This window comes from Schizosaccharomyces cryophilus (genome assembly GCF_000004155.1).
Source record: "Schizosaccharomyces cryophilus OY26 unplaced genomic scaffold supercont4.1, whole genome shotgun sequence".
In the NCBI taxonomy this organism is placed as follows: domain Eukaryota; kingdom Fungi; phylum Ascomycota; class Schizosaccharomycetes; order Schizosaccharomycetales; family Schizosaccharomycetaceae; genus Schizosaccharomyces; species Schizosaccharomyces cryophilus.
The window spans coordinates 780,784-793,630 of record NW_013185624.1 but is presented as its reverse complement, the minus strand read 5'-3'; the positions used below and the strand labels follow the sequence as shown (position 1 = coordinate 793,630).

The window sequence follows — 12,847 nt, the reverse complement described above, 5'->3', positions numbered from 1 at the left end:
ATAGAACTATTTTGCTCAAAAGCAGTCACATTTCTCTACATCGTTGCATTATATTATATGCATAGCGTTGGATGTCATAGTGCGTTATTCTAGGGAAACAATGAGAAAGAGCATCACGCTTTCTGTATGTAACACACAGTACAGTGTAAATAAAACTTGAAAATCAGGAGGAATTACGCGTTTTTTGGTTAATTTGGGATAAAGAATAAGAAATCAGAACTTCTATCAGCTTACTGTTGAAATTGACAGAAAACGATGGCTCCAAATACACAACTCGAGATCAGTGTGATTTGTGCTTCAAATCAAAACCGGAGTATGGAGGCACACAATTTGCTCAAGTATGAAAGCTTAGGATATTTCTTTAGTTAAAAAAAGCTTGCTAACAATCAATGTGGTAGAAATGCTGGATACCAGGTTGACTCTTTTGGTACAGGAAGTGCAGTACGCCTTCCGGGTCCCAGTATCGATAAGCCGAACATTTACCCATTTGGTTATCCTTATGACAGCATTTACAAAGAATTGGAGTCTCAGGATTCTCGTCTCTACACGGCGAATGGACTCCTCAAGATGTTAGACCGGAATCGACATATCAAACGTGCTCCGAATCGCTGGCAAGACCAAGAGTCAATTTACGATGTGGTGATTACTTGTGAAGAACGCTGTTATGATGCGATTTGTGAAGACTTGTACCGTCGAGGCGAATCGAAGAGTCGACCTGTATACTTAATTAATGTCGACATCAAAGATAACCACGAAGAAGCCAGTGTTGGAGGCAAGGCCATTCTCGATCTTGTGCAGCGGCTTAATGATGCTAAGGACTCTTTTGAAGATGAATTTACTAACGTAATGGCTGAATGGCAAGCAAAACACCCAACTCTTCCTGCTCTTTACACGATTCATTTCTTTTAATGAATTTATTCCTACGGCTCAGTATACGTACTATGCTAGTTCGTTCCACCTCGTTGGTATCATACAATTTCGTAACGCTTTGTTTCGCCTCGTTATGTTATGGAATCGGTAGTGGATTATAATGCACAGCAACTTCCTGTAAATTTCCTGCGTCCTTTTCATGGTGATGTCTGTATGAAAAGTTCTTTCTGCCTAACTGATCTTAAATCGAGAATCTTGAGATTATTAAATATCTGACGCCCTTCGTTTGTTTGTCGTTAACGTAACTATCCGTAAAGGAATTTTGCACCTTTTAGGGTACTCTTGTGTTGAAAACGCAACGTTGACTGCAACTTCCTTCTTTTTCATTACTTCAGTTGTTTCAGGATATTATAAGGGTTGAAGGGAGATTTTGTTTTTCACTTTTATCTTTCAGTACTTGACTAAACGCCCTTCTTCCCTTTTCAGAACTGCCATAAAATGCAAAATATCATTATTCGTCAGTACCGCTTTCTTGCAAAGTACCTGGAACCTGAATTCTTCAAAGGTAAGCCTTTCATTCTTCTTATTTTCGATCAACCGTTTTGAGAGGATGCTAACAGATGCTTCAGAACCTACACTTCGAAATGCTAATGCAAGACCTCGTGAAAAGCTTCAGCGATTGTCTCATGTCCAATTTAGTGAACTTTTAACAGACGTTGCCGACGAATTGCAAAGAAGGATCAATAATGATCCGAAAGGTAACCGATAATTTTTTTTTCTGATCAATGAGAATACTAATATCTATTTAGTTCCGTTCTTACCTCCTGTGGAATCATATCATCCAAAGCGTAACCATGCTCGTCAGAAACTAGCTAGTCTGGCTCCTTCTCGGCTCAGGGATTTATGTATGGATGTCTATTTCGAAGTGCAGGCTCGCTATAATAACGCACTTAAGGAAGTTGATACAACACCGACTATGGCCCAACCTAATCGAACTATTTCACACCCTCAACTATCTTCCCAAAGGAGTACCCAAGCAGCCCATGGCTCCAAAATTGAGGGACCTTCATCTTCTTCTTTACATCCATTAGATCGCAGAACTACGAGCTCGCCGAATGTTGTCTACCCCAAAAAAGCGAGCCGCGAAACACCATCCCCGTCATCACATGCTTTGCCTATGGTTCCCGATGCTACACCAAAGAGTCCTCATCGTGCACCAGTGCCGCAGACAGAGGATTCACCATCCAAGTATTTAGCTAAAATTGAAATGTTGGAGAACAGTCTCGCCAAATCAAACTCTCTTTTGGATATTTCAAAGTCAGAACTAGAGGCCTTGAAAACGAAACTGAATTCTGAAGCTGTTCACCATAAAGGCCAATTATTTAACATGGAGGAGAAACTTCATGAAATGTCTTTGCACGTCACGACTTTGAATGAAAAATTGAAAGAAGCTCAAAATCAAAGAAGCTCTTCTCCTGGAGGCTTGGACTCCGAAGTTGAAAGAAGCTTGAAGATGATGCAAGGGCTCATCTTGTCAGAGACTGCAAAGGTGCATCACATAAATGAATTGGAAAAATCATTTGAAGCTCAAAAGGGTGAAACAGAACGCTGGAAAAGAATTGCTATCAATGCTAAAGCTTCCAAAATTGATGATGATGTTCGTTTATTCACAATGAACACTGTTCCTATGAAAACGGTTCGTGAATTGATATCTCCTAAGGGTATTGTAGATGAACAACTGTACGTTCGCTATTTCGTGGAGATGAATGTATTTGTGTCATCTTTGAGGAAAGATAACCCTTCGCAGTGGATGTTGACTGCTAAGGATCTTGCCTTAACGCTTGAGGCTATTGTTTCCAGTCTTCGAGAGGCAGCTCTTTCGGATGAGCTACCAGATTTACGTAGTAGCATAGATGATTTATGTACCTTTACTAATAATTTGATGCAACAAGTTCGAGTTACTAGTTCTAATGGTGCATTGCCAATCGGCCATATCGATGCTTCTGCCTGTTCAATTAGTGTTGCTTTGTTGGAGATTGTGAAAAAGTATGGTCTGTTGGACTCAGGTAAATCTATTGCTTCTTATGCAAGGACTTCTCTGCATCCGGTTGATGACTTAAAGGCCCTATCTGCTGCCAAGGTTATACTTGCTGATAAAACAAGACGATACAATGAAGTAAATCAACAAGTGTTGAATGCCATCAGCGATGGCAGAGCTACTTATGAAGTGCAACAACTCATTCACATTTCAACCAGCATTATCCGAGATACTTTATTTGATGTTTCTGCTCCTTTGGAGATGATGAGGGACCGTAATGCGTTTGGAATTATTCATGTATCCTTACAAGAATTACGGAAAAGTTGTATGCTGTTGTGTGAATACGAGAGGCATGAGCAGCCTTCCGATTCTACGATTCCTCCGCTCACTGATCTTGCCTTCACGACTGTTAAATGTTTCAAAAACATTCTTCGGTCAATTGAAGACGCAGAGTTTACCGTCCAAAAAACCCAATTTTCCAGTAAATGAGGTATTTCTTCAGAGTCATCTAGTTATACCAAAGATATGGATGATGAATGGGGACCGGTTGACAAAATTTTTGCTTGTAATTTTTCGCTCTTTACTTGTACAGTAACAATTCCTAAAGGAAAGTGAATTTATTCTTGGTTTGTTAGACCTTAGCTGAATAGTTTAAGTATTGCTCCTTACTAATGATTTTAATATAATGTTTGGGTTTATATCTTGTAAAGCAATCAAATGAATAATACTAGAGGTAGTAAACGCTAAAAGCTCTTTTAGTCAGAAAAGCAAACAGATCAGGATTTACATTATTCAATGTAGAATACAAAGTCTTGAAAGATTTCCAAAGACAATATAGACAAGTAATTCTTGCTCGATTGTTGTTGTAGTTTTCATACTACTATTGAAAAATTTCCTCGAAAAAGTCTGATGAAGTAAGGTCAAAGAGAAGACATGTCGTTTAATTTATCAAAGTAAAATTCTAGTAGTTCTATTTTATAAAGAAGAAAAGGGAGCATTGGAATCTTGGTGAGGTATCCTGCACGGTTGGAAATTTACCAACTGCCAACACCACAAGACCAACAGGATGTCAAAAGTCGAAGCACTTCAGGTTCTTCTACTTAAAAAGCTTGACGAACAAAATGAAATTGCAAACACTAGTCATCTAGAGTTTGAAGGAAAAAAGCTGACCGTTCAAGATGCTCAGTCGGCAATTTTGTCTTTGGCAGCAAGAAACATGGTTGAATTTGAGCGTCATGATGTTGAGGTTTACACTTTAACTGCAGAAGGTGAAGAAATCTTAAAAAACGGATCGCATGAGGCTAAAGTGTTTAACGAAATCTGTGCTTCTATGAGTGGTCTCAGCATTGGTGAGTTGAAGGTACGTTGTTGAACAGAGGAATTTGAAAGAATGAATCTATACTTATGGATTTCGTTCTTAGCTCTACGTGCACATTAAATAGAGAAATGGCACTGGCTTTTTGAGATGAAATCAAAACCAAGCACTCTTCTACGTCCTGATGAAACAAGACGAATAAAATATTTATGGAACGTTCTAGCTAACTTTTTTAGGATAAATTAGGAAATACAGCTGGTCTTGGTCAAGGTAGAGCTTTTAAGCTTGGTTGGATCAAAAAGGATGGAGACAAACTGGTGAAAAACGTAAGTTAAATTCATTATTCCCAGTTATGTTTTGCTAACCATTTATTTAGACTGACTCTGTTGAGGATAGTACACCCAAGTTGTTGGCTGAAATCAAAGAACTTGGTAGCCACAAAGATACAAAGGTCCTTAATGATTTGAAAAAGCGTAAATTGGTAGAACGCAACAAGCTAATGTACTTTTCTTTAAAGAAGGGTCCGAACTTTTCTCTTCGCATTGAAAAGCTGAATACTGATTTGACTGCTGAGATGATAACTTCTCGTTCTTGGGAAAATGCCAAATTCAAAGACTACAACTTTTCTGCTGAAGGTATTCCTCCTAACGGTGGCTGTCTGCACCCTTTGATGAAAGTTCGTGAGGAATTCCGCAAATTCTTCTTTGAATTAGGTTTCGAAGAAATGCCCACCAACAATTATGTTGATAGCGGTTTCTGGAACTTTGATGCTCTATTCGTTCCTCAGCAGCACTCTGCTCGTGATGTTCAGGATACTTTCTTTTTGAAGAAGCCTGCTTTTACAGACAAGTTACCTGATCTTGATTATGTTGCTCGTGTCAAGGCCACCCATGAGAATGGAGGCGAAACAAAGGGTATTGGTTATCGTGCTCCCTGGTCAGAAGAAGAAACTCGCAAGCTTATTCTTCGTACCCATACCACTGCTGTTTCAGGCAATATGTTGTATAAGCTTGCTAAAAACGGTTTCCGTCCTGCAAAATATTTTTCTATCGATCGTGTCTTCCGCAATGAGACCGTTGATGCTACACATCTGGCTGAATTTCATCAAGTCGAAGGTGTCATTTGTGATAAAAACCTTACTCTTGGAGATTTAATTGGTTTCATGGAAGTCTTCTTTGCAAAAATGAATGTTCGAAACTTACGCTTCAAGCCTGCCTACAATCCTTATACCGAACCTTCCTTGGAAATTTTCTCTTATCACGAAAAACTTGGCAAATGGGTTGAAGTCGGAAATAGTGGTATGTTCAGACCTGAGATGTTGGAACCTATGGGCCTTCCTAAGGATGTTCGTTGTCTCGGTTTCGGTCTTTCTTTAGAACGCCCTACAATGATTAAGTACGGTATTTCTGATATCCGCCAATTGATGGGACCAAAGGTTAATTTGGACTTGATCCAAGCTGGTCCTGCTGTTCGTTTAGATAGAGAGGATTAGATAATTCTGGCAGGTTCGCCGCATAGATTTAATTTTGGTCTACATTTTTGCATTTATGCAGGTTATAAAAAAAAAAATCGTATACGTTCAATTTGCCTGAAGAACGTCAAATAAATGTATTTGTATTTGTATTTGAAGAAAAAAAAGGCATGTCATTCAATCATAAATCTAACAAATATATCTCTGAGTTTACCCATTTACCCGGACATCTAATACTTTATCAAGAAATTCATCATTAAGGCATTCATCTTCTTCGTCTAAATGACCAGTTAAATCTGGAGGAATTTGTTGCATTTGAACACTTGGAGCGCTACCCAGATAGCGTAGTTGTTCTAACGCGCGTATCCTAAGATCCTCTAACATTTTGGGTGAATTTTTATTTTCAATCTTGGTTATTAATTTTGGATGCAGAGTGTAATCAGGTGAAAAAAATTCATAATAAGAAGTATCTTTTGGTAACTGTGAAGGAACCGATTCGTCCACGCAAATAGAGGTCTCATAACACCAAGCCCTGGCGACATTTCGAAGAGTATATCCTCCACCACCAACAACAAGCATGGGGATGTTAAAAGACTTTGTGAACTTTACACATTCACCATGAGCACGAATACTAAGGTTGAAAACACCTAACCTGTCATAACCTAAGGAATCAGCTCCACATTGAAGCACAATGGCCGAAGGTTGAAATGTATTAATCGTCGGCTCGATGATAGATTTGTACAAGCTTGTGTACTGATCATCACCTATACCATCATCTAATGGTATATTCATTGCAAAGTACTTACCGCCTTTAATTCCGTTTTCATCAAAATTTCCTGTTGCAGGAAAGAAATCGCCGTTGTATTTGTGAAACGAGACGGTTAAGACACGATCGGATTCATAAAAAGCCTGCTGTACACCATCCCCATGATGAATGTCAATATCAATATAAAGAACCCGAGGAAAATATCGTAGCATATTGAGGATAGCTAAAACAATATCATTGACATAACAAAAGCCACTAGCTTCCGCTCGCTTTGCATGATGGAGCCCACCACTCCAATTAATGGCAATATCCGTTTGTCCTTGAGTTAACTTCCTTGATGCATCTAAACTGGCACCTGCAGACCTTTGGGAAAACTCGTACACACCATCAAATATGGGACAGTCGGCACCGATATTAAAATTTTGAAATGTGTCCGCGTACGTTTCCGCATCGTCGGGAGTGACTCTTTGTAAAAAGTCTAGATAATCTTCTCGATGAAAACTAGCCATTTCGTTAAAGGTAGCTTTTCTGGGACTGTAAACGTCCATTTTATTATGAAGACCATATCCCATCACAAGGTGATTTGCAATTGTTATACGATGTGGTTTCATGGGATGCTTGTCACCATAATGATAATTCCCCACTTGTTCATCTAGATGGTACGTGACCCTGCGTTTTTGAGGGCGAAAGCTGAAGAAGGAGCCATACTCGACGTCTTTGAAAGGAGTATCCGTCTCTTCTAAAACCATTTTCTTCTCCCAAATAATACACAAACAAATAAAAACCAGACAAAAGAGATAAAAACCACCTATGAAAAGGGAAGGATGAAAATTGAAATAATTGATTTGAAATCAAACAGAAAATAAACAGGCTCAAATCAAGGTTGCTCCTAGAAAGAAACGAAAAAAAAGGAACGTTGAGCTTTCCTCAAACCAAGACCGACTCTAAAATTATCGAGAAAACAAGAATAGAAGCTTCCAAATCTTATGAATACGTATTCACAATGTCAATTGACAAATCCACGACTATAAGGAACTTGAACCAAAGAATCTCAATATTCACATAAAGAAGACAGGTTTAAAAATAAATATCAGACAAAATCTATAGGATAAAGCACATTTTCATGCTTTCTTGTAAACAATTCGAAATGTGTAGTTGACAACTGTTTGGTTTACAGAACTATCTGTTACATCGCGATAATCGTTTAGTGACCTTCACTGGCTTTGTTATTCTGTTTACTGAACGTTTCACGAATATTCTCAAAAAGAAAGATTCAGCTGGAAAACGCTTTTGAATGTACGAAAACAGAAAGGAAAAAGACTCTATAGAGATATAATACTTATATTCATACACGTTTCTTCTGCGAAGGGTTTTCGTCGTTGCTTTTTGTTTATTCTTTTGCGTTGTGTAGTGCAGAAGAGTGGCCAAACTAACCACCAGAAAAATCGTCAAAAGAAACGAAAAAGTTTATAAGACGAGCTTGAGGCCTGTTATTCTTTCTGTATATTAGTAAATTTCTGTTTTCCTTTATTAATCCATCTTGTACTTGTATTGAGGTGTTTTGAAGGGCAGTTACTTTGCTTACCTTAAAAAAGAGTCGCCTCCCTTGAAGTCTGCCCAGAAAAGAGACCGCTAAAACAAGCTCTCTTGTCTTCTACCAACAATAGCAAAATCTTTTTTACGAAAATCTTTGCTCTTGCAAATTGATTGATATTTTCCTGTCTCTGGTTTGCTTTTCGTTTGTGAGCGTTGGGATTCTTAAAGATTCAATTTCTATGGTGGAAAAAAATATTTATTCATCTATATTGGAAATTTTTTTTTTAGCTGGCAGAGACTCGACTCATTATACATAAAAAGGAAAAGTAACGATGGCTGACGAGGCTGTTTACGTTTTAACAGATTATTTGCAGTCCTTGGATAATCTTCCAGATGAGACCAAGCACATCTTTGATGAAATAGGTGTTAAGGAAATGGCGCTTCATGATCTGGGCAAACAAATCCAAACGGCGGACCAACAGATTCAATCTCATGTCAAATCTCAAGGTTCCCATATTCCTCATCCCAAAGAAGAGTCTCTTTACACTGCTATAAGAGAAAACTATGAAAAGGCCATCCGTATTCAAAATGAAAAAGTCCAACTTGCAGAGCGCGCACGAGCAGTATTAATGAGACATATAAAACGATTGGACGACAAGCTTGTTAAGTTAGGTCCTGGATTTACCCCAATGGAATTATTAAGTCAAGCAAATGACTTATCTCTTTCTTCTGGTTCCATGTATTCCCCTGCTGGCGTTTCGAGTGCTCGTCAAACACCGGTACAGGCTCGCCATGGTGCTGGACGGCGGCAAAGTTCGGCTTTCGGTCGGACTACCTCTCAAAATGGAGGCTTCCAGTATGGTATGGTGGATGGCGTTGGCACCGGTCGAACGCAGAAAGCCTCTGGTGCAGCTTCCAAAGCTCCCGTCAAAGCCGGAGCTGCTGCGTACAGTGGAGCGGTTTCTGAAGATGAGGAAGAACAGGAAGAGGAGGATAACGAGAAATATTGTTTCTGCCAGCAAGGATCTTATGGTCAGATGGTGGCTTGTGATAATGAAGATTGCGAACGAGAATGGTTCCATATGGAGTGTGTCGGTCTAAGAGCACCTCCAGAAGGTACTTGGTACTGCGAAGCATGCCGTGAAAAAATTGGAAACTAAATAAGAAATTGACTAGATTTCAGAACAGCATCATTTCATTCAGTTTTGCATTGCGATTGCACAACTCTGTTTTACTACTAGATAATTTTTCATGTACTAATAATAATTTTCTGTAATTAATGGTTGTTTGAATGAGATGTAATCCTAAATAAACAATCTTCTCTGTCGAATACTTATTATGCATACTTTTACGTAAGAGAAAGGAAGAATTTTCATACCTATTGGCATACCAATGCTAGTACATTTCATTGCTAATTTAACGTTGGTAGATTATTTACACCCTAGATGAAATCTCCAAATTTGAACAAAAAAGAAGAAAAAGAGAACAATACAACCGGTTTGCCCACAAAAGAAGGACTCACAACGTATGGTTAAGGGGAAGAGACATAATTTTTACTATGCTGGTTTTATAGGATTTACTCAGAACCGCTTTGATCATCCTCTTCGTCACCAGAAATTTCAGCGTTCTCCTTTTCGAATTTTTTCATGAGATCGGCAAGCTCAAGTTCATCAGTTTCGCTGACGGCCTTAGGCTTCATTTTAACGATACAAGTACCATTAGCAGCGGAAATACTCTTTTCTATGTTGGTAATGGCTTCTTCTAATTTCTTTAAACCAAGAGACTTGTCCAGAGCATTTGTCAAGAGAACGTACAATGGAGGAGCAACGAGCTTAACTTTAATAGGGACTTCCTCGGTACGAGCATCTTCAGCAGACTTCAAAGCAGACTTAATGGCGTTGATACCATCGTAGCCAAAGCATGTAACTTCAACGTCGGCACGAATCTTAATAGGTTGAGGAGTCAAACGACGAGAAATTTGTCCCAACAAGTCATCAATGATACCAGGCTTGGGAGCTTCCAAACCTTCAAACACATGTTCAGCGTTCGAGATGGCCAACTTGAAAGCGTCGTAAGCATGGCCGTATCTACGGTACAAGGGCCAACCAATTGAGGTATACATAGTTTCTAAGGGAACATTGTGCTTTTCAGCAATGTGACGCATGATAGAGTGAACAGCCTTGGATTTGTTGAAACGTTCTTCACACTTGATTACATCTTCAGGACTGACACGGCGTTTGGACAAGTCAATATAACCTAATGTTTGTTAGCATTTAAAGAAAAAATTTTCTTTAATTTCTTGCATACCCTTTTCTTTGTCAACACGCAAAACCACGACGACCTCATTACGGCCAACACGGATGTGCTTTTGAACGGAACGAATACGACGTCTGGAAAGTTCAGAGAGTAAAACCATTCCTTCAATGTTATCGTATTCAAGAAGCTTGACATAAGCACCCATTTCCTGGATTTGACGGACTAAACATTACGAGTCAGTTAACTGGCAAATTATCCAAGTAGGAAAGCAAAATTCGCAAATTTACAACTTACCATTGACTACAACGAGTTCATCCACTTCAGGGAAGCGGTTCTCGTACATTCGGCAGCTTGTCGTCGACATTTTGGCTATGCGTTAGGTGTTTGGTTTTTGGCAAATTTTTCTAGTGAGTCGCACCTCTCAGTTTACGTGTAGGCGAATCGTGTATGGGAGAAAACGAGGCTAAACTATGAAATAGATGATACTGAATTCTTATTTTTAACTTGTATAGTAGAAACTTTTCATGATTTTAACAATTGGCGAGTGTTTGGAATTTGAACATGGAATATACGTTTTGATGGAAAAAAGAAGCTGTGCATGAGTATAATATATGGAAAAAGGAGTTATTTCAACTTGGAAGCTACTACAAAACATTATGCTGCTATTTTCGAAAAAACGTACAACATTTGCAAAGGAAATCGAAGCTGTGACACCAAAGGTTTATCGTTTTCAAGCGATGACGACTGTGAATGATTCTACGATATTGCTACGTGAAATTGCCTGCGTGTCTTTACAGGAGGATCATTTGTAATCTGACAAAACTAAGCAAAGATCCAGTTTCATGAATGTAGCAACGAAACACGATCCTGAACCTTTTTAGAATTTGTTTTGCTACTACTTTTTGTCAAATAATTCTCAAAGAAATAAGGAGCGAATGCTCAATGGATGATACAATGATTCGCTACGTTATGGCGAAAAGGTAAATAAAGAACAAATATTAAGTCTGAAGGTTGAAACGTAAGGATTGTGATTAAAATTTTTTTTAAGAAAAAAATCAAGGAAGAGGAAATGTTTTCTCTTGTCCGACACTTATGATTTTTGCAGCTTGAAATGGTTACTTTTGACCTTCCAGTGAGAATTCTTTCATTGAAAAGAAAAGAATTAGCAAAGGAATCCTTGTTCAGAAGAAAATAGAAACTGATGCCGTACAATGCTTGTTTTCTATTCTTTCCTATACAGAATTCTTGTTTCTACCTGAATCCACTATTCCTTCATAGCTGATTCTAGCAAAGATCGTTCTTTATGAAGAAACAAATTTTCTATTAAACTAAAATATTTTATAACTAAAAAGAAAACTCAGTAAGCAAATAAATAAATAAAGATTAAGTGAAATTAACGACAATGTTTTTCTCTTGTACATTTGTTTATTGTTTAACGAGTAAAAACTTGGTTCTTCAATGATACAAAAAAATGTTAATGGATATGCTCCAGCAGTGACTCGAACACTGGGCCTCCTGTTTACGAGACAGGCGCTCTACCACTGAGCTACAAGAGCTTGTTGGTATAGCAGCAAACATAGCAGTATTTAACAAATGTCTAAGGCTGGTTAATTATTGCTGAAGAAAGTGGAGTGAAAAAAAATCGATATGGTTTGCTTTTTATGATTGCAAACATTTCTTCCAATAAATACGAGAAAGTCAACAAATTCAAAACTTGGTAAGATTAATGAATTTTGAATTACAATTCGTTTGGTAGAATCATTTACTGAAAACACTTACAGTCAATACCTCTCTCGTTTACTATTTTCGACAACATCTGCTGACTGCTATGGTCGTTGGTCGTTGAAAAAAATTTCAAATCAATGATTTCATTTTATTATCTTTTAAAAATGTTTCATGTGTCTTGTTTCTATTAAGATTGGGGAGGGGGGGTTCTTTTTTTCCAACTCCAAGTAACAGTAAATAAACAAACTTAAAGTACAAGTCTTGACATGCCTTTTTCAATGGAAAAGATATGTTGCTGCTACAATCCTTTGTATCCATTTATCAAAGGAATTGTGGAGCTCGTATGAAAACAAACATTCCTTGACGATTTTAGATGTACGTAGGTTACCTACCTTATAGTCTTTGGTTTCAAGAGAAAGCTACTGGAATTTTGCTGTTTAATTGACGCGTTTGCTATTCCAAAGAAACATGTAAAAAATAAATAAATGGTACAAAAACCTAGATTTCTATTGCCTAAAGTTAGAAATATAAAATAGAAAAAGAACTCCCAAGGCGAGACTCGAACTCGCAACCTTCTGATAACCTTCTTAAGAGTCAGACGCTCTAAACCGATTGAGCTACCCGGGACTTGTTATCCCTATAGTATCTATAACAAATATGACTACCATAAACATAACGCTAGCAAAGTGAAGATTTTCAATACAAGAATTGTCCTTGGTTTCACTTTCATTTGTTTCATTCGCTTGTTTCTTAGATCCATGTGCTCAGAGACAACGCCTTCTTCTTTATTGTTTTTTATCGTTTTTTTGTTTATCGGGGAGGCAAATCCTTGACAAACAGATAAAGATTACGTTGAATATCTCATTGATT

General features: G+C 38.0%; 6 protein-coding genes and 2 non-coding genes across 8 annotated transcripts; 4 read left to right on the top strand and 4 right to left on the bottom strand.

The window, feature by feature from the left end:
• Positions 1-116: 116 nt before the first annotated feature.
• On the top strand, positions 117-1,111 carry SPOG_03921 (phosphoric ester hydrolase Ssu72). Its single transcript, XM_013166185.1, has 2 exons — positions 117-338; positions 399-1,111. Exons 1-2 carry the CDS (start codon positions 256-258, stop codon positions 907-909), a joined length of 594 nt encoding a protein of 197 aa, XP_013021639.1. The 5' UTR covers positions 117-255; the 3' UTR covers positions 910-1,111.
• On the top strand, positions 1,038-3,621 carry SPOG_03920 (GTPase activating protein). The gene is made up of 3 exons (XM_013166184.1): positions 1,038-1,435; positions 1,500-1,628; positions 1,680-3,621. The coding sequence occupies exons 1-3, from the start codon at positions 1,369-1,371 to the stop codon at positions 3,395-3,397; spliced, it is 1,914 nt and encodes a 637-aa protein (XP_013021638.1). The 5' UTR covers positions 1,038-1,368; the 3' UTR covers positions 3,398-3,621.
• A 170-nt stretch (positions 3,622-3,791) lies between these two features.
• On the top strand, positions 3,792-5,901 carry SPOG_03919 (cytoplasmic phenylalanine-tRNA ligase alpha subunit Frs2). The gene is made up of 3 exons (XM_013166183.1): positions 3,792-4,268; positions 4,460-4,549; positions 4,600-5,901. The coding sequence occupies exons 1-3, from the start codon at positions 3,975-3,977 to the stop codon at positions 5,713-5,715; spliced, it is 1,500 nt and encodes a 499-aa protein (XP_013021637.1). The 5' UTR covers positions 3,792-3,974; the 3' UTR covers positions 5,716-5,901.
• SPOG_03918 (histone deacetylase Hos2) lies at positions 5,813-7,886 on the bottom strand. Its single transcript, XM_013166182.1, has one exon. It carries the CDS (start codon positions 7,207-7,209, stop codon positions 5,905-5,907), a length of 1,305 nt encoding a protein of 434 aa, XP_013021636.1. The 5' UTR covers positions 7,210-7,886; the 3' UTR covers positions 5,813-5,904.
• SPOG_03917 (ING family Png1) lies at positions 7,691-9,269 on the top strand. Its single transcript, XM_013166181.1, has one exon. It carries the CDS (start codon positions 8,329-8,331, stop codon positions 9,154-9,156), a length of 828 nt encoding a protein of 275 aa, XP_013021635.1. The 5' UTR covers positions 7,691-8,328; the 3' UTR covers positions 9,157-9,269.
• A 92-nt stretch (positions 9,270-9,361) lies between these two features.
• Positions 9,362-10,673, bottom strand: SPOG_03916 (translation initiation factor eIF2 alpha subunit). The gene is made up of 3 exons (XM_013166180.1): positions 10,547-10,673; positions 10,304-10,474; positions 9,362-10,252 (listed from the first exon to the last, which is right to left on the bottom strand). Exons 1-3 carry the CDS (start codon positions 10,614-10,616, stop codon positions 9,573-9,575), a joined length of 921 nt encoding a protein of 306 aa, XP_013021634.1. The 5' UTR covers positions 10,617-10,673; the 3' UTR covers positions 9,362-9,572.
• A 1,063-nt stretch (positions 10,674-11,736) lies between these two features.
• Positions 11,737-11,808, bottom strand: SPOG_16127. Its single transcript has one exon. It is a non-coding gene; the product is annotated as a tRNA-Thr (tRNA).
• A 713-nt stretch (positions 11,809-12,521) lies between these two features.
• On the bottom strand, positions 12,522-12,604 carry SPOG_16126. The gene has a single exon. It is a non-coding gene; the product is annotated as a tRNA-Lys (tRNA).
• Positions 12,605-12,847: the final 243 nt, after the last annotated feature.

Coding starts and splice junctions, on each gene's coding strand:
- SPOG_03921 (XM_013166185.1), top strand. CDS start 256: ATGGCTCCAAATACACAACTCGAGATCAGTGTGATTTGTGCTTCAAAT. Junction 339..398: donor GAGGCACACAATTTGCTCAA/GTATGAAAGCTT, acceptor TCAATGTGGTAG/AAATGCTGGATACCAGGTTG.
- SPOG_03920 (XM_013166184.1), top strand. CDS start 1,369: ATGCAAAATATCATTATTCGTCAGTACCGCTTTCTTGCAAAGTACCTG. Junction 1,436..1,499: donor GGAACCTGAATTCTTCAAAG/GTAAGCCTTTCA, acceptor CAGATGCTTCAG/AACCTACACTTCGAAATGCT. Junction 1,629..1,679: donor GATCAATAATGATCCGAAAG/GTAACCGATAAT, acceptor ATATCTATTTAG/TTCCGTTCTTACCTCCTGTG.
- SPOG_03919 (XM_013166183.1), top strand. CDS start 3,975: ATGTCAAAAGTCGAAGCACTTCAGGTTCTTCTACTTAAAAAGCTTGAC. Junction 4,269..4,459: donor TCAGCATTGGTGAGTTGAAG/GTACGTTGTTGA, acceptor TAACTTTTTTAG/GATAAATTAGGAAATACAGC. Junction 4,550..4,599: donor GAGACAAACTGGTGAAAAAC/GTAAGTTAAATT, acceptor CCATTTATTTAG/ACTGACTCTGTTGAGGATAG.
- SPOG_03918 (XM_013166182.1), bottom strand. CDS start 7,209: ATGGTTTTAGAAGAGACGGATACTCCTTTCAAAGACGTCGAGTATGGC.
- SPOG_03917 (XM_013166181.1), top strand. CDS start 8,329: ATGGCTGACGAGGCTGTTTACGTTTTAACAGATTATTTGCAGTCCTTG.
- SPOG_03916 (XM_013166180.1), bottom strand. CDS start 10,616: ATGTCGACGACAAGCTGCCGAATGTACGAGAACCGCTTCCCTGAAGTG. Junction 10,475..10,546: donor TGAACTCGTTGTAGTCAATG/GTAAGTTGTAAA, acceptor CGTAATGTTTAG/TCCGTCAAATCCAGGAAATG. Junction 10,253..10,303: donor GCGTGTTGACAAAGAAAAGG/GTATGCAAGAAA, acceptor AACAAACATTAG/GTTATATTGACTTGTCCAAA.